Source organism: Cyprinodon tularosa, unplaced genomic scaffold (assembly GCF_016077235.1).
Source record: "Cyprinodon tularosa strain WSP-4 unplaced genomic scaffold, ASM1607723v1 ctg611, whole genome shotgun sequence".
NCBI lineage: Eukaryota > Metazoa > Chordata > Actinopteri > Cyprinodontiformes > Cyprinodontidae > Cyprinodon > Cyprinodon tularosa.
The window spans coordinates 26,163-46,743 of record NW_024039354.1 but is presented as its reverse complement, the minus strand read 5'-3'; the positions used below and the strand labels follow the sequence as shown (position 1 = coordinate 46,743).

Below are 20,581 nucleotides of genomic sequence, written 5' to 3'. Positions count from 1 at the left end.
GATTTCAATAAACACAAGGTTTCCAAAGTGCTGCACAAAAATGATAAAATAACTAAAATAAATAAAAGTAAATAAAAAAAATAAAAAAATAAAAGCACTACCCGCATAAAAATATGCATGTGTATACATAAAATCAACATGTGTATAGAATAGCAAGACCTTAAGGTGAACCTGTTTTACTTTCAATTCTTTAAATGTTGCTAGACACTTTTTTTTTTTCAAAGTCAACAAGCAATCTATACATTCCTTTCCTTTGAGGTATTAAGATTATATGATACACTAGGTAACTTGTCAAAGCTAGTCTCAAAGGAAATACAAGAAAACATGTTATTGAATAAAATCTAATGTGTTTCTATCTCCAAGAAAATCTGAAAATCTCACCTTCATCTCCAACGAGAGCAAATGTAAATATTTAAACAACTGAACCTTTGACAAAAAAGGCTGTATGATAAAGTTTACATTTTCAATACAAATATCATTGGGGAGGGGGCTTTCAGATTAAAGTGCAGAAAAAATGACATCTTGGGTCACCAGGTCTCCTCTATTTTTTTTATCTTACAAAACACCTTTTTGTATATTTTTAAAAACTGCACATATAATGAAACATTTAATTTGTGCAAGCCATCCAAAGTCCAAGATGTGGTTAAGTCCATACAGATGTAAGTTTGTTTTTAATCTAATTGTTCTTTTGTTTCAGTTGTTCATCTAATGCTTAAATTCAAACATTCTTAAGGGATATTGAGGTAAAAAGAAAAATATATATATAATATAAAAAAACTATACTATAAAAAAATATGTTTTCATTCAAGTATGCTTTGGTGGAGCTTGAGGAGTCCTAATTTGTAGCCTCACTGTTATTGTTCATATGCACCAGTTGATAATAAGATTGCATGTTTTAATTGCTGTGTTGTAACCAGTGGTGGCTTTATGAAATAGTTTGTTTGCTGAAACACAAACAATAGTTCTGTTAAGCAATAAACAGTAGACTTGTTTTGTGTATCACAATATTATAGTAGTCTTCCTCTGTGGTTTTGTTTAGAATGGCCATAAATAAATTAACACTTTGAAAGGCACATTCATTATTAAGTTACCATCTTATATAAATTAAAACACATCAACAATTTAATTCTACAGTTAACCACACATCTTCCTAAAGCAGTTCTCTCCCAGGCTAATATACTTAGAGTTGATTTTAGTTTGGAATAAAATGTCCAGTTTTTTTCTGAAATATAAAAAAATATATCAGTTTAGATATAGTTTGAATTATTCATACTCTTCATAGTGATTTGTTTTTAGAATTTTTGTTTCAAGTTTTTGAATTTTTGATTAACTGTAAAACCTACAACAGAGGATTTAGGAGTCGATTGTCTGATGCGTGTTTTATTAGATCTGGATTAGCTTTTCAAATATATCCCTTAAGGGAAGTTTATTAAGCACAATTTATTGGCAAGACAATTTATAGTTTTATACATGAGGAGAAAATAAAGCCTACATTGCAGAAACATATGAAGTGAAGAGAATTACAGTGACACCGCAAAATAAAATTATTATATTAGAAAAGTGGTACTTCTAAGATGCTGAAGATGACTGTGTATAGCATACCTGTTGGGTGTTGAAAGTGCTTTATAAATAAATTGGTATGGTATGATACGGTATGCTGATCTAGTTGCAGGTTCTGTTCCATGGAGGGAACTGTATAGGGAGGTTGTCAATCTCATCTAGGTTCTAATCTTAGAAAAAACTTCTTTCATATTGTCAGGGAAATCAAGTGATGATAAAACTGGGCTTGATGGAGAGAGGGTGGATTTTGGAGCGGTCAGGGTAAATAGAGTTTGGGGCAGGTGATTCTGTTCAGGGTCAAGGTTTTGGTAAGAGAGATGTAGAATGGGGGGGCTGCACATGTTCTGTTGAGTACGGTGAGGAGCTCTTGGTCTGGGTTGGAGTGTCGGAATAGGGTGGTTTGAAGTGGGGCTTCAGTTGTTTTACAGAAGTTGGTGGGAGACATTTTTCTTTAGTCATTTTGTTAGTGTTAAAGGAGTGTCTGAATTGCTCTTAGAGCTATTTTAAATGTATTGATCCAAAGCAGGACTTATCCATGCTCTCTCAGCAGAAAGCTTGTTTGCAATTCTGGCTGAAAAACACCATGGCTGTTCTGTCAACGATCCAGTTTGTTATGCTCATACGGTAGTTCTAGAGAGGAAGGTTGTTTGACTTGGAAACCTTAAGCTTTCATTTTGACCTTTTTGCCAATACAATTCTTCTATTGGCAACTTTTTGGCCACATCCTTCCATTTTCATTGCAGGCCATAGTTTTTTGTTTTTCTTTACCAAAAATGGTGGATCACTTGCTCTTGGTTGGTTTTGACCAGCCTGAAGTAGAACAGGGTCAGTATCCTGCTGTGACACAAATAACTTTAGGACAGAGTAGGAGATGATTAAACAGACCAGGGCTTCATCTGCAGCAATGTTGGTGCTGCTTTGATCTGTTGTATTGAATAAGGAAATGAACCAGAAAGTGACACTGTTACTGTTAACGGATCTAAACATAATGCATTGAAGGTGATTTTGTGGATCATCATCAAAACTTCTTGAAGTTGGTCTGATGCTGCTGCATTCAGGTACTTTAATTGTGTTTGTATACTGAGATCAATGAGGTAAAATACAGTTTTCTGTTAGAACACGTCTGGGGACATTAGTTTTCTTTGAAGTCTACAACTTATTTTAGTTTAGTTTTTTTTTTCATATCAGTGAATAAAAAACTATTATTGAGCGGGTTTGTGATGGAAACAATCCAATACTTGTTCATATACTGTAAGAAAATGGTAGGTTCCAAACTTTAGAGACTGAAATGGACTTGGATAAAGAGAGTTAGGAGCTCCAATATCCCAGGAAACTCAAAACACCTTTGTTCTTATTTATTAAAAGGAGTATATCCTCCTAGTCACCAACTGGAACACAGTGCTATGCCTCATGGCTATTGTCATTATTATTTTTCTTCCCATAGGGTGCAGAATGCTAAAGCTTCCAGCTTTTTTATATATATATATATATATATATATATATATACCTCACATACCTACTGAAAAACACTTGTATCCTCTGATGGCATTCCTTTTTTGTGTTGGCAAAATATCAACAATGAACTCATAATTTTTTTTGGTCACTGTTTATCGCTCATTTCAAAGGTGCATTACCACATGTAAGCCACATGCAAGCACTTCATGAAGCTGCCAACCTCCTTTACTGCAGCACATCAGTTTTGGCAATGGAATAAGAGAAGGCTGCTGAAAGTGCCTCAGGCTACTTCTCATAGATAAATTCTCGCTGTACAGCCAGGTTGTTTGTTCCTTCACTGATGTCATCTGGGCTGCTGAAAACAAACTCCCCATTTTAAGAGTATATTTTGGCTGCAAATTACCTTCCTTTTTCTTTTTTTCTTTTTGTCACTACATCCCCATGTCAGAAGTTTCTATAATTGAGGATGCAACTTGACCATTGGTGACTGTATGAAAGAAACGATCTGAACATATCATGGTAACATGCCACAACATTTATCCCTTTCATATCTCCATCCGTTCAAACCTTTGGGTGTTTCGTGAGCGTATTACAAACACACGGGTGACAACAATTTATAAAGGTTGACACTAAAGACACAACCATCCATCCTCACTGTTTAGAGTTGGAGCTAGATATAAGTCCACAGGAGTGCATATATAATGGGAGTGTTTGTGTGCAGATGCTGTTTGGAAAACTTACTACAATGTCTCACCAGCGATATCCTTAGTTCTGCAGCTTTGTGATACAGACAAGGCTATCCTTCATTACTCTCCCCTTCACCAACCTGGCTCTAAAGATAAGAGAGGAACACCACCTGTCCTTTGTTTCTATCTCTGTTACATACCCAAAAAAAGCTCCTGTTGCAAGGAGAGAAAATTCAAACACCTGGAGATAATTTCACCTCTGTTTGCCAGCTGATATCTGATCCAGGTTTTGCTTTGTTTTTCCTATCAGTTGATAGTGTTGTTCATGTTTACTTTTTAGTTTTTTGGTTGTTGTTGGTTTTTAAGTTTAATCAGTTGTATCAATCGATCAGCAGCTGTTTTCTTGCAATATTGGACACTAAGATCCATTCATTAGGCAGTTCCAATCAAAGCTGTTTTATGCTGAAGTTTGCAAACAGTTTGATGTGGTAGATTTTATTTCCCTTTAGTATTTTTGTTTAGGTAGTCAAACGCTTGGATACACATCTGCCATTCAATAGGTCTTCTTAATTATAACTCTTTACATTGTAGATGCAGCGATAAAATGGCAAAACTTAAGAGTATACCTTATTTTACCGGAAACTAAAATTGTGATATAATCCAAGACATATTTTATAGTTTAGATTTCCCTTTTTTTGATTGCTGGTCTGCACACTCCTGGTATTCTCTAGTTGAGCTTCAATGAGTACTGCCTTAAAGGGGCCATAGAATGCAAAACCGAGTTTAGATTGCCATAGATGAATAACGATAGCTCAGTGGGTTAAATGGACGTACAGAGAAGTTCAAAACCCATCGACACCTCCTTTCTCTGCAAATTTCCCAATTCTAAACTTCCACCATAAAACGGGCAAATTCAAATGAGGCCCAGAATTGACGTAAACTCTGGGATGTTATTTTAGTTCTGGCCTGTACTTTTGTCACGACCCGAAATTGACATAAAGATCACCTCACTGGTTTATTGGCCCAAGGGAGGGGGGTTGATATAAAGTGTCGATTGCTGGGCCGCTGACGGGACCAGACCTCTGCAGAGAACCATGAGCCGCCCATCCTCAGCTAGAGGAGGAGGGCTGGGGGCTGGTAAGGAAGGTGGGGGCAAGCACGGGGCCAGCTCACTGGGTCGGGTTTGGTCGCTCCGTCCCCGCTGGCTCCCTGCCTCCGTCCACTGGCGATTCCCGGAGCTGAATGCTTGGTTCGAATGCCCGGTGTGTTTCACCTACGTGCTGCACTGTAGTCGACCAAAATCCAGGAGGATTTCGAAATTCCCCCCGGAAATTTTTTTTTTGGTATGAAAGGTAGGACATGTCTGGGGAAAAAAAGGACATCTAGTCACCCAACCATATCGACAATTTCTATGTTTCAGTGATTGAGTGCTTGTTGCTATGATGCATCTTTGCTAGCAGCTTTGATCGTTGTAAACCAACCAATCAGCGCACAGCTCATCTAAATATTCATGAACATACCATAAAAGGAAGAAAACCTGTCGTTTCATTCTAGGGCTTTTAACCAGGCTTGCATTGGGGCGCATAGAATGGCAAATATGCCATTTTCAGCCCAACCAATGTTACACACCCTATTCAGAGACCTTAAGTACCAGCATGAAATACCCTATATAATCATTCTATGACCCCTTCAAATAGTTTCCCCACAGTTCTTGAGGTGGTTTCCCAGATAATAAAAAAGTTTTGACCGTTAGACTATGAAAAAGTATTGTGTAAATGTATTTGCCTCAGCTTGCTCTAATTCCTTTAAAAAAGGGATGTTCTTATTTTGTTGCGATCAAAAAAGATTCTCCTTTGAAGATTTCAGTCAATATATAAAGTAGCTTTTCTGGAAACAGAAATGTCTGCGTGTTAAAGCAACAAAAAAAAACTTCCTTTTATTAACTCTGAAGCCAGGAAGGACTAAAGTGGTGCACTTCCAGGACTCAATTCTCCCTCAAAATAACATTAGACTTTTGAGCTGTAAGCAGTTTTCTAGCATCAGATTTTTAAAGACGAGCAAATTCTATAATGAAGATTGACAAATGTACTGTGAAGGATTCAAACACAATAACCATTTTTTCTGTAGTTTAAAAGTTATCCCCGGGTCCAATATTCCCTTTTCTTTCTTTATTTCTTCTGTTTATTTTTACAGCTTACTTTATCTCTAAATGTAATCTCAGGGGAATTTTAATGATCCTTCATGGCTCATGCTTTTTTATGTGGAATCAAATGTGGAACAATATTTCCAGTTTATTTAAATGCAAAACAAACCTATAGTCACAGTCCATTTTACATTTAATCCAATTTAATCCAAATTATTATGTATAACCATTCAGTTATCCCATTATTTATTGCTGAATGGTTACCTTGGTTCTGAGAAAGCAAACAATAGACACAATAGATAGAAATTACTCCTGAGCCTGGTTCTACTGGAAGATTCATTCTATGAATTAAGTATGAGTGGCCATCTTTTGAGAAAAACTGGGATTGAAATTACACTTAATTAAATAAATGTTTAATACCTGCTTTATTTGAAAAGATACCTACCATTAATCTCACAAAGAAGCCTTATAGGAATGCATTTAATTGTTGAAAAATAAAAATAAATTTTTAAGAAAGGGTGTTTAAAATCTGCAATATTTTTTTTCTGTTTTTCAGATGTTATCCTTGGGCAAAATTTCCCAGACAATGTTTACAAAACTAAAAGATGGTTTCAAGCATTTGCACGACACTTTAAAAAGGTATGTTTTTATTTTTTCTGACTCCATATATTTGGATGAACTGTTGATTTGATTACCTTTATGAGAGTTTGTCATGAGTCATGTTGCTTTTATAATGGGATTCATAATTCTAACAACATAACTACAAACTATACCTGAGGGATGTTTTAAGATGGCATCTCTAGGTCAATGAATATTTTGCTATTCTGACTTCGTCTGATCAGAGTTTTTAAATATTCCAAGTTAATTGATGTATGAAAAGTTGAATTACATATTTTAAGCAAGGGGAAAAAAATCCAAACCCAGACCCTTTTTTTTGTTTTGTTGGGTTGGCACTGTGTTAAGCTGTGTTGTACCAAATTACTTTTAATTATTCTAAAAATATAAAGGAATAATTTGCTATGTCGAGATTATTCTTCAGGCAAGGCAATTTTATTTTTATAGTGCAATTCAGTACATGGACAATTAAAAGTGCCTTACATGAATTGATAATAAAATAGAAGAAAAATAAAACATTTGTAGAGCAAATAAAACAATTGTACTACAAAAAAGCAGAATAAAAAACCAAGGAAAAAACTAAAGGTTTACCTATTATTCTGCAGTTGAATTTTAGGTTTAATTATGGAATCTGCCTTAATAAAACATTACTATTCCTAATATTATCCTATAAAGTATATATTCATATTACATTTAGTTATACTGTTTTAGTATAACCAAACAATTTAAATACCAATATTTTTTTCTATAGGAAAATAAATGACTACTGCAGGAGAAATGCTGGCTTGTCCTCAGTTTTCTTCATAAAAGAAGAAAGGAACAGAATTAAAAGACTGTACGAGTGCAACACATTTATTTCATTGTCATATTCTGCAGTGCGCACAGTTCTGAGATGCATGTACTGGAAGAGGCACAGAGGTGTCGGGCTGAGCTGGAGCGGATCCAGGTTAAGGTACAGAGTCTGGAGGAGCAGCAGAGCCCCTCTGAGGAGCCTGATGGTGAGGTCAGCAAACTAAGGCGACAGCTCCTGCAGGCGTACAACGAACTAAAAGCTGCTGAGGAGAGGGGGCACACAGCACAGCACGACCTGCAGTGGTGAGATGGATGCATGCCTGCCTTTACACACATGTGCAGCAATATTCATATCAAATACATGCAGGTAAAAGGAAACTTAGAAACACAAACATGAAACAGCAAAGAACACAAGGGATAGGAGTGAGTAAGAACAGAAGACAGAAGTGAAACTGGAGTGCTGAAGGAGGAACTGATGTGGTAAGAAAGCTTGCGTGCGCACTAAGACTCACACTAATGTACACGACTGTAACTAGGGACAAACACTGAGGTTAACTCCATGAGGCAGCATCTTTTTAGTGACTTTAGATTGAGGTGAAGGTGAAAGAGATTAATGTACACATACTGATATATCCATAGAAATACTAACATCATTTTTGATTTACCTAAACAAAAAAAAAATAAAGTATATTGCTTTATTACTTGCCTTCATAGACGATTTTGTGTCTTCTTTTTCTTCCCTAACTTTCTTTTGTTCTTACTCTCTAGAGCCCCTTTCATGATCTCAACCAATAACCCTCTTATTTTTGCTGCAGGATTCTTGTCTTCCTCCCTAAGCTTATTGCTCCACTTGTCCAAAAGGTCAAACACACCCACAGTTATGGAAAAGAACCACTTACTTTAGTATCTACATACACAAACCTCACATTGTCAAGTGTCAACGGGAGGTTAGCGGAAAATTACTAGGCAACATGATAACATACCCTTTCCAGAATATTTTGCCAAATATCTTGGCTTCTGACTCTTAAACAGTGAAACATGTACTTGTGATCTGACGTTAGAGGCCGTAAAATAGATGTTGTGCAACTGTTTAGAGTGAAGTGGAATGAAAATCCGTTGCCTTTCCATGTTTTGTCACAAGAAGAAAACAACTTGAATCTAATTTATGGGGAATTTATATAATAAACCAATACAAAATAAGTTTTAAAGTGTGTCTGTGGGGTGACGTACTTAGCTTAATTTTAGGATCTAAAGAGTTTTGCATGCATTTATTCAAAGTTGATATGATGCTTTACCCTCTAAGCTCTATGAATGTATTGTTAAAAAGAGTAATTAGATTTAATTTAATTTATTTTTTCCAAGATATGTGAGAAAACATCCTGCTTGGACCAATACATAAATGCCAACTTTTACTGGACCATTCTATGAATGCTTAATGTCTAATTTTAGCCTCTAACACCTTTTCTCCTCCCATCATGCATTGTAATCTTCCTTGTTTCTACAAAACAGATTATTACTGGAGCATGATTATGCCAGCACCATGTTTTATAGTGGTGATTCTGTACCTTAATGATTTTCAATTTCCTGCCAAGAAGTGAGATCAAACCTAATGACTGTTTATTATTAAGTGATCTTTAAAGGCAATTAGCTGCACATCATTTAATTTAGGCTAACGACAAACACGGGTTTCACTTTGTAGGTTTTTGCTTGTGGAATACTTGGAAGACCTTTTTTTCAGTTTGTTCACAATACTATCTCCTTTGTGGTGGCCTGTCACAAAATAATAAAATACGATGATAATGCTTTTTAATTGTAAATTGTAATTGTTAATGGATTTATATTGCATTAGAAAAATCAGCAATGAATAGCGATACTTAAAACATGCATAGAATCACCATATAAATGGAAATCTATAGAAATTTGTTTTTAAGAGATTTAAAAACATCCATTAAAGAGGTCTGTTTAGTAGCAGAGCATTCCACAAGAGATGCCCGGAACCATAAAAGTTCTATCAGCCTCTGTCTTTAATCTTGTTCTGGGCACAGAGAATAAAACCTGGTCACAGAAAAATGTTGAACTATGTGATTCTATCATGAAAGAGTTCAGGAAAAGATTTATTTTTAAAGCAACTGTAAGACTGATTATCATATTGATGATTTTCTTTCTTTTGCTGGTTAGCAACCAGTCAGCAGGGTGTTATTATTATTATTTTTATGAAACCAATTTGGGTTTGCTGAAACTGTGGAAAGAAAACAAAATTAGAAGGATGAAATAGCAGTTTAAATTGCTCTAATAAACCTTGATATGTTTGTCATTCATATTTACAATTTCCTCCTTCCATCTACATCATTAAACCATTTAATGAGTGTGTGTTTATTGTATGGGAACAATGTCACTAGGAGACAGTGGTTTTTTTTAGTGCAGACTCTGGTATGAAGAAGTAATTTAAATATTAAATAAAAATACTTGCAGGGCATTGTCTATAGATGCGGTAATATCTGCATGGGATATACAGAGTGCATGTTAGTTATTACTACTTTTTTTTTCTACTAGTGAGCTCTCTTGTGTTCTCACTATCTCTTTCTCCCCCGTTTCCAGCTCAAGCTCTTCTATCTTCCTTCTTCTCTGGTTTGTTTTCCTCTTTCGCCTCTTTTCCACACTATCAGTCCACACATGACAACCAGACACTCGACATAAAAATACCCCTTTAAAAATAAATAAAAGTTTATCTGTATCCATACAGACCCACAGGAATTCAGCACTACTCCACCAACCCCCCATTGCAGCATTCTTCCAGTTCTCTCTATATCAGTTAATATCCAATATTTTAGCTTGTCAGGAAGATTATTATCATTTGCCTTGTGAAATGTGCAGCTGTACAGTATGTGCTGTTGTAAGGTTTTTCATAATGACAAAGCTGACTTGAAATTATTTCATACAAACTTTAATGGACTGCTCAAAAAGCATCTGCCTCAGGGAGATGAAAAATTCATAGAAATCATCCTCTTATAGGCACATTCATACTCTGAAACCAAGAAGTGTGTGTGTGTTTTTTTTTTTTTTTTTTTTTTAAGATCGAGATTGTTCCGTTTACAACCATCTGTATGCTATATGTGTCTTTACAAAGAAAAGAAGGTTTTTATACTTTACTGGTAATCAACTTTTTTATTAGCCTGGTTTGGAGGCCGTATTTACAAGAAAATGCACATTAGTCAAATTCTTAAAAAACGTGACTCCAACTTTGTCGTAGTGCATTCCTCTTTCTGTGGAATCAGGAACTGAAACATGCCTTTTCTCTCTCCCGACTGAACCCCCACCCATCACCCCTACCCTACCCCACCTTATCTTACTAATATGCACCGCCATGCAGTCTCTGGGAGGAGAAGCAGTACTTGGAGAAAGAAATTCAAACTCAACCTGCTGTAAGTTCATCATTGCACCATCTGGAATTAGGTTCAGAGGCACGGATTACTACTGTAACAGCAATTTTAACACAGTTGGAGGATTAAAGTAACATGTATATTTATCCTGAGACTAATCCCCATATATATATATATATTTTTTTGTTTAATTTAAAGTAACATGAAAATATGTGAATCCATAATATATTATACTGCTTTAACCCAAAAGCAGTGAAGTTTGCAAAGCTTAGAATTTGTTCTCTGCGATTTTGGTACCCTTGGTTAAAGATGTGTTTAGGCGCTTGAAAAATATACCCGTTTAATAGCAGCAGCATAAATCCAAGCCTTTATTTAAGCTCATACATTAATTGAGGATCCATGACTTCCTGTAGCCTCTGTTTTAATTCAAAGAAACTACTTTTATTTACGGGAACATCAAAACCAGGCTTTTAGCTAAGAATAGTTTATAGGGTGTACACCTTGGTGTATCACATCTTTAGGCTTTGTGTTGCATGGGGGGGGGGGTCTAAATTTGGAAATTTAGACTCTGAAACGCCATTTTCCACATTTTGAAGTGGAATGCAGAAAACCTTTTGCCTTTGTTGCAATTACACTTTTGTCCTGATTATGGGAAGCATGTGTGCATTACTAGAGACAGAAACTAAATAATTTTTAAGTAAAATATTATGTTTTATAGGTTCATTCGGACAATCATGAAGTGTAATGCTACATTCACACTGCGATATGAGCAACAAAAAACACATTCAATAAAGTGTGTACAAATGCGTCTTTTGCTTCTGCTGCTCCTGTGTTCAATGGAAGAGAGCGGCTTTGCTATATATTGCTTTGATAAGTGGGTGGAAAGTAGTTGTAATATATTTTTATGCGAGAAAACCTAAAACATGGTCTGTGCAGTCAGTTCATCGAGATTACGATCCTGTCTTAAAATATTATTTTTCTGTCGGAGCCGCACAGACCCTCCCATACCCAAGGTGTTCTATCACCGGGAATCCCCTGCAGCAGCTAACAGAACAATAAGAGAGAACATATTTTTCTGTCAGATTTAGATATTTTCATTTCATTTCAGCAGTACGGTTTCTTTCTCTCTGCCAGCTCACAGATCAGTTTCTGATTGGTTGATGTGACACGTTGAGCAGCAAAATGTACAATTTTCCTACTCGAACATCTGCTCGTAAGATTTTGAACAATTGAGCGTAATTTCCCGGGGAAACACAGGGTGTACAATTTGTTATACGCATCACTAGCTAAAGGCCTGAGCAACAACATATTGAGCAAGTAAGATGTATAGGCATAAGACCGGGAGTGATTAAATTATTTTTTTCCCCCTGAACTTTAGACTTTATAAAATCTATGTAAGAGTTAAAAAAAGTCAACAGTAAATTATATTTACCCTTTAAAACAACTAAAGCTCTTACAGAAACTAGAAAATATGTTACTTTTTTTTTTCCTCCAAACATTTATTTAAAAAGCCTTCTATTGGAGAAATGCAGCCAAGAGAGGCAATCTTAGGATCCCAAAGTCTCCTATACAACTATAGACCCCATCTAAATGCCAATCAGGCATAAAGTATGCCAAAGAAGTATTTCTATTGTTCTACCATCATAAATGTAAACCTGTGGAATTTGCAGACTATTTCTACTCATTTTAACTAAAACAAGGTACTGTAGTCATGGAGAACTACAGTAATACCAAGTTTTTGAGCAACAAAGGCAAGTCTGACATAAAAAAATTATGAATAAGTTTGGGGAGCAGTTCAGGCCTACTGTCACCCATAAAGACTTATCTATAATACTGTAGGCCAGTTTATATGCCTTTGGAATCACATTTTGATTACAAACCCGGCGTCTGCCAGCATCTTAATGCAAAGCATATGAATAGATCAAACCAATGCATGGTTCACCAGACACAACAAAAAACTATTTCCAAGGTTATCTCAGTCCCAAGACCAAAATACAACAAATAAACATGTGAAATGAGCTGAAGGGAGTTTCAAAACTCTAGACTATCTCATTCTATAGTATATGATCAAATTCTGTGAGGTCATTAAAATTAATTTCACCAAATATGTTATAGTTAACATGAGATTTCTTCTAACTGAATAATACTTAAAGGTTTTATGTTGTTTGTTTTTTTGTTTTTTGTTTTTACTCTCAATAACAGATTTCAACAGATCTCAAGACTTTAATTAAATCTTTACCAGAGGTGGCAGTTACTATGCAGGGTGCAGTAAATATCCATTTTATGCAATTACTGTTATGTTTAATTAAGAGAAAAACATTAAGTCATTGGCTCCTACTGCTCTTTAGTGTATTCTAAAGCTGTGCTTTGTGTACAGAACTCTAATGCCACAGGGCATTTTAAATCTTTTTAATTTAGTCTTTTTTAGTCACAATATTGTGCAACTTTACTGAATGTAGTAAAGTGACACTATATTATTTTAGGGATCGATAATAAAAACATGAATTTTGCTGAATAGAATATGACAAGTATTGCCTGAATGAACCAAAGGCCCTTTAGTGACTCTCGGAATTATTGCACCAGAATATATTTTGCCGCTTTTGCTTTTAAAGAGCGGAGTTTGAGCTTTGAATAACTTAAACCAGCTGCTGGCCATATCTTTTTAGAGATATATTGCTGCAACTTTTTACTGATTATGTAATTTCAGATGCTTCCAAATGTGCTTCTCTGGCTGGTTGCAATTCCACTCATGGCTAATTTTTGATCGCAGCTTTTGAGCCAAAAATGGCCATAAGATAAATATCCTTCTTCCATAAAAATTTAATTACATATTCACCTTATTTCTGTTGCGTCTGATGCATTGCCTGAATTCTGTGCAGAATATCCTGAATAACATTTTCACATGTCAAGTGATTGTCTTTCAGAGAATTGTCTTTCATCTTATTAAGACTCAAAGGATGATCTGATGAAATGGACTTATAATATTTGCATATTTATCTGCCGTGCCAACTTCTTTGTTATGGGCAGAGATGCTATTAAATGAAGTACTTGCACTGTTTAAATGCATATTTCATAGCAGCAACTCCAGGAATACATTGGTTACACCATTAACTACTATTTACATTTTGCTGAAGGAGAAAATGTATCCCTGTGTAGAGATTAAGAATTAATTATATAAGACAATATAGGCTAAATTCCTTCAGTTGAACTATGAATAATGCTTCGGGTTTCAAACATTAAACCTAAAGTCTATATGGATAAATAATGATAACTCCTCTGAGAATTTTGAGGTCTGTTGAAAATGCTCAATAATGATATTTATTCCTATTGTAATTTTTTTGGCTTATCCTTCAGGACATGGAGAGCAACACAAACCTGTTGAAGGGCAAACTTGATGTTTTGAAGAATGAAGTGGCTCAGAGACCACAAGATGTAAGGTAATAAATCTTTCATGAGGGCAGAACTTGAGTGGTGGAGCTCCATGACTGGGGCTGTATCCTGATGTCTGCCCTAATCATCCATATAAGGCACTATAAAGTGGTTACGCCATTTTAAATCGGTGTCCAAATGTCTAGTGGATGCAAAAGTAGTGGACTCGAATTTTCATATAATCCACCTTGAAAAGTAGTGATTATCGATGGTCACTAGATGAGCAGATATATCCTGGAATGCTTTGTGAGAAGAGCTCTCCTCGCAAAGCTTTATGGGATTTCTTGTCACAGCCTGACACCCTTCCAGAGAGGCGGAGTCACATGACCAAGATGGAGCGAATAGTAGTGATCATATGTCCAAAAGGTGACTTAATTAAGTCCACTATAAAGTGTTCTATATAGTTCCCACTCTATAGAGATTGAGGGATCTAGGGGTTAGGGCAGACATTCTGACACAGCCTCTGTTTTATTCCACTGCAGGAAACTCTAAACAGAAATGTTCTGTTTATGGCTCTAAATATAATCATCATCTCATATCTTTTTCATTGTTTTGGGATTCTGAATAACGTTGTATAAGATGCCCAAAACTTGGAATATTGTTTATTAATCTGAAACACATGTCATAATGTTTAAAACTTGAGGCTTTGTTTTTGTAAATCTAATTTGATGGTTTGATCCCTTTTACCATTGAGTTTGTTATTGCTGACTTTAGTTTTGCTTTTGTTTCTGAGCTTTTTTTCTGCTTTGTGAATGTTCTGTTTTTTGTCCTGCGTGTTCATTTATGTACACCCATTCGCCCTTTTGAGACTCCCCTCTAAGCTTCTGTTAACTTGCGACCTGCTAACAGAATGCATTCCTCTGTTCTGTTAATCTCCCTAATTTGACCTATCTTGGCGACTTCTGTTCTGTTTAATTATTTCCATCTTCACATCGTTTGCCTTGAACAAGCTTCTATTTTTTATTCTTTATCAAAACTTTTTTTTTTTTACATCTGTTCTTCTCCTTCCCATCTGTGATTAATTTCACTGAAAACAGCATGAAGTTTTTTCATAGTAAACCTTCCATCTTTATTCCTGATTGAACCTCTTTGGTTCCTTCATGAAAGTGTTACTTCTCCTTTGTTCTTTGAAAAATCTCTAAAGTCTTTGCTGAGCAGTTGTATTTTTTTTTTGTTGAGTTAATTTACATTAATGAAGAAGGTGACTCCTGCAGTCACCAGACTGAATTCAGTTCATTTATATAGCGCCAACATCACATCACATGTCATCTTGAGGCACTTTACAAAGACAATAAGCTGGTTTCTGATATTAAATCCCATTAGAATTCATCAAAGTAAAAGCGACAAAATAAAAATGAAAATATATTAAAAGGTAAATACTTTGATAAAGATGAGCGTATGTCAAGTGTCCTGAGATAAAATAGAAGCCAGGAACAGGTTAACCCTGCTGCAATAGGCTTCAAAACGTCAATGAACTAAATGTCTTATGGCTTATAAAATCAAGTTTGACATGTCCACTTTGTGATTTTTAAATTGTACCTCCTTGTGTCCTTTCTTGGATCCTCTACCAGATTCTTTCTAGTTTCTAAGCGGGTAAGAAATAAAAAATAAGACAAACACATATGGTAATATATCCATCTGCATTTATTTAATTAACAGAAAACTGATTGAGGATTTGGAAACACTTGAAACGCTGCTATTAAAAGAACAAAAGGAGTTGGAGGAAAATAAGATGATCATCAAAATCAAAGAGGTTTGTTTGTGTGTGAGTGACTGGGCTCAGTTGGTGGCCTTAACACCATGAATAGAATACATACATAACATCTGTCCTCTTATGCCTTTGATCGCCTTTCTCTATATTGTTGTTTCAAGGCTGAGAAAGCGCAGCTTGCCTGCATACCTAACCAGATAATGAGGGACATTGAAAGAAAACGCTCTGTATGGAAGTAAGTGATTTCAACCCTTTGTCAATTTTTACTTGATGGGTTAGACAGAAAAAAATGTCTATATTCAGAACTGCTGTACATTTCCTTTAGCAAGCTTTCCCTCCATCCACTGGGATCTTATTACAGTTTTGCATATGAGGATTGTTTTCTTTCATGTTGCACATGGTCAAACTTTCATTGATGTACAGAAACAATCCCCAAAATCAAAACATTTTCATTTCTTATCCAGTAGTTTGTAGAAATAGTTATATTTTAAGCATTTTTTAAGCTGGTGTGGATGCTGAGATGCTTCTAAGATTTATACAGCTCATCTATGCATATTGAAAATTGCTGTTATTGTTGCATGGAAAGAGCTGCTAATAGATCCTACCCAATTAATATCTCATAAATGACCCTAGATTCTGCTACAAGTCAACAACACGGATGTGAGGCAGGGGTAGACCAAAGGGCTCGGAAAAGAAAGAGTTAAATGTTTTGCTCTCTGAGTTGTCGAGGGGAAAGGAAGATTGCTGGCGAAGAAAATGGACAAGGTTGGAGCACACGGAACAGCAAAATCAGCGAAGCAGCATGATGTGTTTTATGAAGACGTAGCTTCAAAAAGATATTACAAAACTGCGCTCATCTATGTAATAGATAAAATGGCAAAATACATATGAATAAATCACCTTTCTAGAGTCGAAGCCCTTATAGGTCCTGCGATGGGCTTTAAAATTGATATATTTTTACATCAGAAGAGCTCATTTGCCCCGTAATGTCAAATAGAACTGAAGAAAGTAAATATTACATGTATGTACTTCTTGAAATAAGGGAAAGTTGGTGGTAAGAATCCTCATTGATAAGTGTGATGGAGGATCTCTGATGCTGTGGGCTTGTTTTCCTTCCAAAGGCCATGCTTCTTATTAGAATCCATTGTTCATCACAGATAAAATCAACCTTCTTTTATGGTCATCTGAGCCCAAACCTTAAAACCAAAACCTTGACATTAGAATAGCTTATTTATATGCTTCCTTAAAGGAGAACATTTTGCTAAAATTTAATATATATTTTTCAGTTACAAATCTTCTTTCAGAATCAAGGTAAAATACCCTCACTAAGCTGGTATCACACAATTCCTTTTTGCTTCAGTTCCTCCTGGCATAAATTCAACAGATTTTGGTTCACCTTCACATAATCACATCACACAATTGTTTTCTAGTTTTGATGAAACCCTCCAGTTTTCAACCCATCCCAGAAGTGCTCCATCTGCTTAGGATGACGTTTTTCCCAATCTGTTGTCCAAATGTAGCCTCGGTTTCCTGTTTTTAGTTAAAAGGAGTGGCATCCTCTGGTACAGCAGCTCATCTACTCTTGTGTTTAACAGGGTTGCCTTTCTGTCATCTAGAATCAATTTCTTCTAATATACTAATGAATTTCTAGTAGTGGTCGGCACAAATTTTTTTTCTTTCTTTTATCTAGATTAATCTCACTGTAATCTTGGAATTAATCTAGATTAAAATGGCTCATTTGAATTCTGCCAAAGGCATTCATGATATTTGACATATGTATATCGGTTGCACTCAAATATTGTAGTTTGATGAACACGAATCTTCCTCTGCGCTACATCAGTGCTTGGCCCAGCATCTTCCGCAGTGGCTAAGGGATGCTTGCATTTAGGTGGTACTTGAGACTGCAAGAACTCCTGCAACTCCTGCAGTAAACTAATTCTGTTTTGCACAGCTTTTATCTTGTCGAAGTTTCAATCGGGTAGCTTCTTTAAAAAGAAAAACTCCATGAGGCAAACCCAGTGGCTTTATAGCTGCATCTATGTTCGATGTGGTTTTTTCACAGTAGGTCTACACAGGTTGGAAGACTGAGTCATTGTAGCGTCCAGATAAACATCCACGCTAAAATATTAAGGTGAAAGTCATCATAGCTTACTTAGTATAGACCCAGCTCCCAACCCAACTTTAAGAATAGTTTAGTGGCAATATTTTTTATCGCCCAATAAGCCAATAACTGCCCATCACTGATTTCTATACATTCAGCTGCTATTTTCTCCTTTTTTCCCCAGTTTATGTGACTCCAAGGGATTTTTGTTTTTGAAAATCATAGTAGATCCGCTTTTCTTGAATTTCTCAAACTAACCAGTGTAGTAATAAACAACCATGCCATGTTATAAGCCACTTGAATCCCCTTTTCATGCTGTTTGGTGTGTTGCTTTCCCTGCAATTGTCTGAGTTCTAATTTTAGTAACGCGTTGAGATGCATTTGCTTAAGTTTTTCAAATTTTTTAATGGTCTTTTCAACCAAGTTTTTAAACTGCAGCAAACTTTATCATTGAAACATGTTTTTCATTTAGTGTAAACTAAACTATCCACATGAACTTCAACAGAGGGAACCAAGAAAAGCACTTTTGACACAACATAGAAAATGTATATTATGCAGCTACAGTGTATTAGAAACAAGTCTGTTCCCCATATGCTTCAAGTCTTTGGATTTTTTTTTTTTTTACCAGTGTTACACCCCTCTGTTATTCCAGTCTAACTGGATCATTTCCTCTTTTTTTTTTTCCTCTGAACTTCCTCTGACAGTGTTCCAGGGTCTCATTTTAAAAGGTTTACTGCTTCAAATACGTATTTTTTGCTTTCCAGAATGTTTCACATAAACGCTGAACTAAAAGATGCTTGTTATTTAGCTGTTGTCACAATCCAAAGCAAAAAGTCACTCAGAACTGGTGCCACCGGGCTGAAATCAACCATATGTCTCAAGCATTAATCATTTATTTTACTGATTCTATATTTATATTTTGATTTTCGAGCAAGGCTGGGGAACTAACCATGAAAAATGGCTTAAAATTTAAAACTTAAAACCTAAAAGATTCCTGTACTATTATTGTTATTTTTTAGATGCTGTTCATTTTAACAGCATCTTCACATGTTCAACTATCTTTTTTGTCATGTCTCTAAATAAACCCTAGAGTTGCAATGAAGAGGATGGAGTCCCTGAATATGGAGCTTTCAGAAACTAAGCATCAGATGAGGAGTGTGAGTGAGGGTAATCAGTCCCTGGAGATGAGGAGACAGGAGGCAATGCAGGAGCTGGAGCAGCTCAGAGCCCAAATAGAGGCATGTCAAAAGGAAAACAGACGGCTACTGAAGGAGCAGGAGATCAGCAGGGAGGAATTCGCTGAAATCATGGGCAGCAGGTGGCATTTTTGTCTTTCAACTTATAAAAATATTTACTGGAATGAGATGCTTTATGGTTTTTTTTATGTAGTAGTGTTCATATAAGTGTGTGTGTGTGTTTTTTTCTTTTCCAGTGGTATTTTAGAAATGAAGTTGCTGAACCTAATGATTGACAGAAAGCAGATTTGCAACAGCCAATCTGTTCAGCTCAGAAAGAAACATAGGTACACTTCCTGTGTCCATCTAATTCTCACTTTTTGGTTTCCTTCTATGCATTTTCCCTCTGTTCATTTAAGTTACACAGCTCAAAGTCAACATGAAAGGATGTTACAGAGACTGTGGCTTTTCTCAAGTTAATAACATCACCATAAAACAAATGTGCACAGTGAATGCCTAGTTGGTAATAAGATTCACTTTAAAAAAAAAAAGGTATAACTTTACAAAACCTTGAAAAAATATTTCTACCTTCTTGTCACTTTGTGAAAATGAGTATCTGATCAGCCAAAAACCTTTATTCATTATCTTAGCATTTAGTGTGATGGACCCTCACAAAGTGGTGAATAAATGTGCACAGATGATCTGAGGTGTAATGCATTCATCAATAGTCCTGTAAACTGTGCATCCATCCGTTCGCTATAGGCACCTGCCCTTGGATTGCTGGCGGAAATGTTGCCCATCTCTAACAGTTACAGAACAACCATACACTGTCATTATTTCCTAAGGACTCCAGCAAAGTCGAAAAAATTGGAAAGTCCAAATGCAAGGAAACAGGGCCACCTCTTAAACTGATGTTCTGAAATAAATCTGGTGGAAACTTAAGTAGTCACTTCTCCTAGTTTTCACATTTAAAAGCCTTTAATGCTCTCAAAAAATGATTGTGCGCCTTATAATCCATTTATACAAGAAAAATGCTTACAAAGCAGACTTTAAACTTACCACTATCAGTTAAGCAGTAGATGCTAAGAGTGAATTGAGTGTTAATGGATTAATAGTACAGAAGTGGGAGACGTAAGATAATGACCTACACCATAGTCTGGTGTACCTTGTATATGAAAAGAGTTCAGAAACAAACCATTTATTGATAACACCTTATAATCCAGTGCTCCCTATAGTATGGAAAACAAGGTGTCCGGAGGGGGGGGATTAGCTGTGCAAAGGTCTCTTAGGGTTGTTAGATATAGGATATGAAAATAAAACACCGTTATGACTAGGGAACACAGCAGAATTGTCCAGAATAAAGAAATAAAGAAGATTAAAGCAAAGTTTGGATGATGATAAGCAATAAGCCCAGCTTTGAAAGTGTTACTGAATAATCTCAAGCTTTTTTTTTTTTTTTTTTGCATTGAGAAATAAAATAATAACAATGGTAAAAATTATCTAGGTTTACGGAGATTATCTTTACAAATCCCTA

The 20,581-nt window shown here is 35.7% G+C and overlaps 1 protein-coding gene across 1 annotated transcript in view; it reads left to right on the top strand.

The window, feature by feature from the left end:
• Nucleotides 1-20,581, top strand: part of LOC119798154 (myosin-1-like) — a 38,134-nt gene that overhangs the window by 14,127 nt on the left and 3,426 nt on the right. The window contains exons 3-10 of the mRNA XM_038307519.1: nt 6,401-6,483; nt 7,336-7,554; nt 10,622-10,673; nt 13,986-14,068; nt 15,720-15,813; nt 15,933-16,006; nt 18,963-19,190; nt 19,305-19,394. Coding sequence (XP_038163447.1) covers nt 6,401-6,483; nt 7,336-7,554; nt 10,622-10,673; nt 13,986-14,068; nt 15,720-15,813; nt 15,933-16,006; nt 18,963-19,190; nt 19,305-19,394 — 923 coding nt within the window. The remainder of the gene's footprint in view (nt 1-6,400; nt 6,484-7,335; nt 7,555-10,621; nt 10,674-13,985; nt 14,069-15,719; nt 15,814-15,932; nt 16,007-18,962; nt 19,191-19,304; nt 19,395-20,581) is intronic.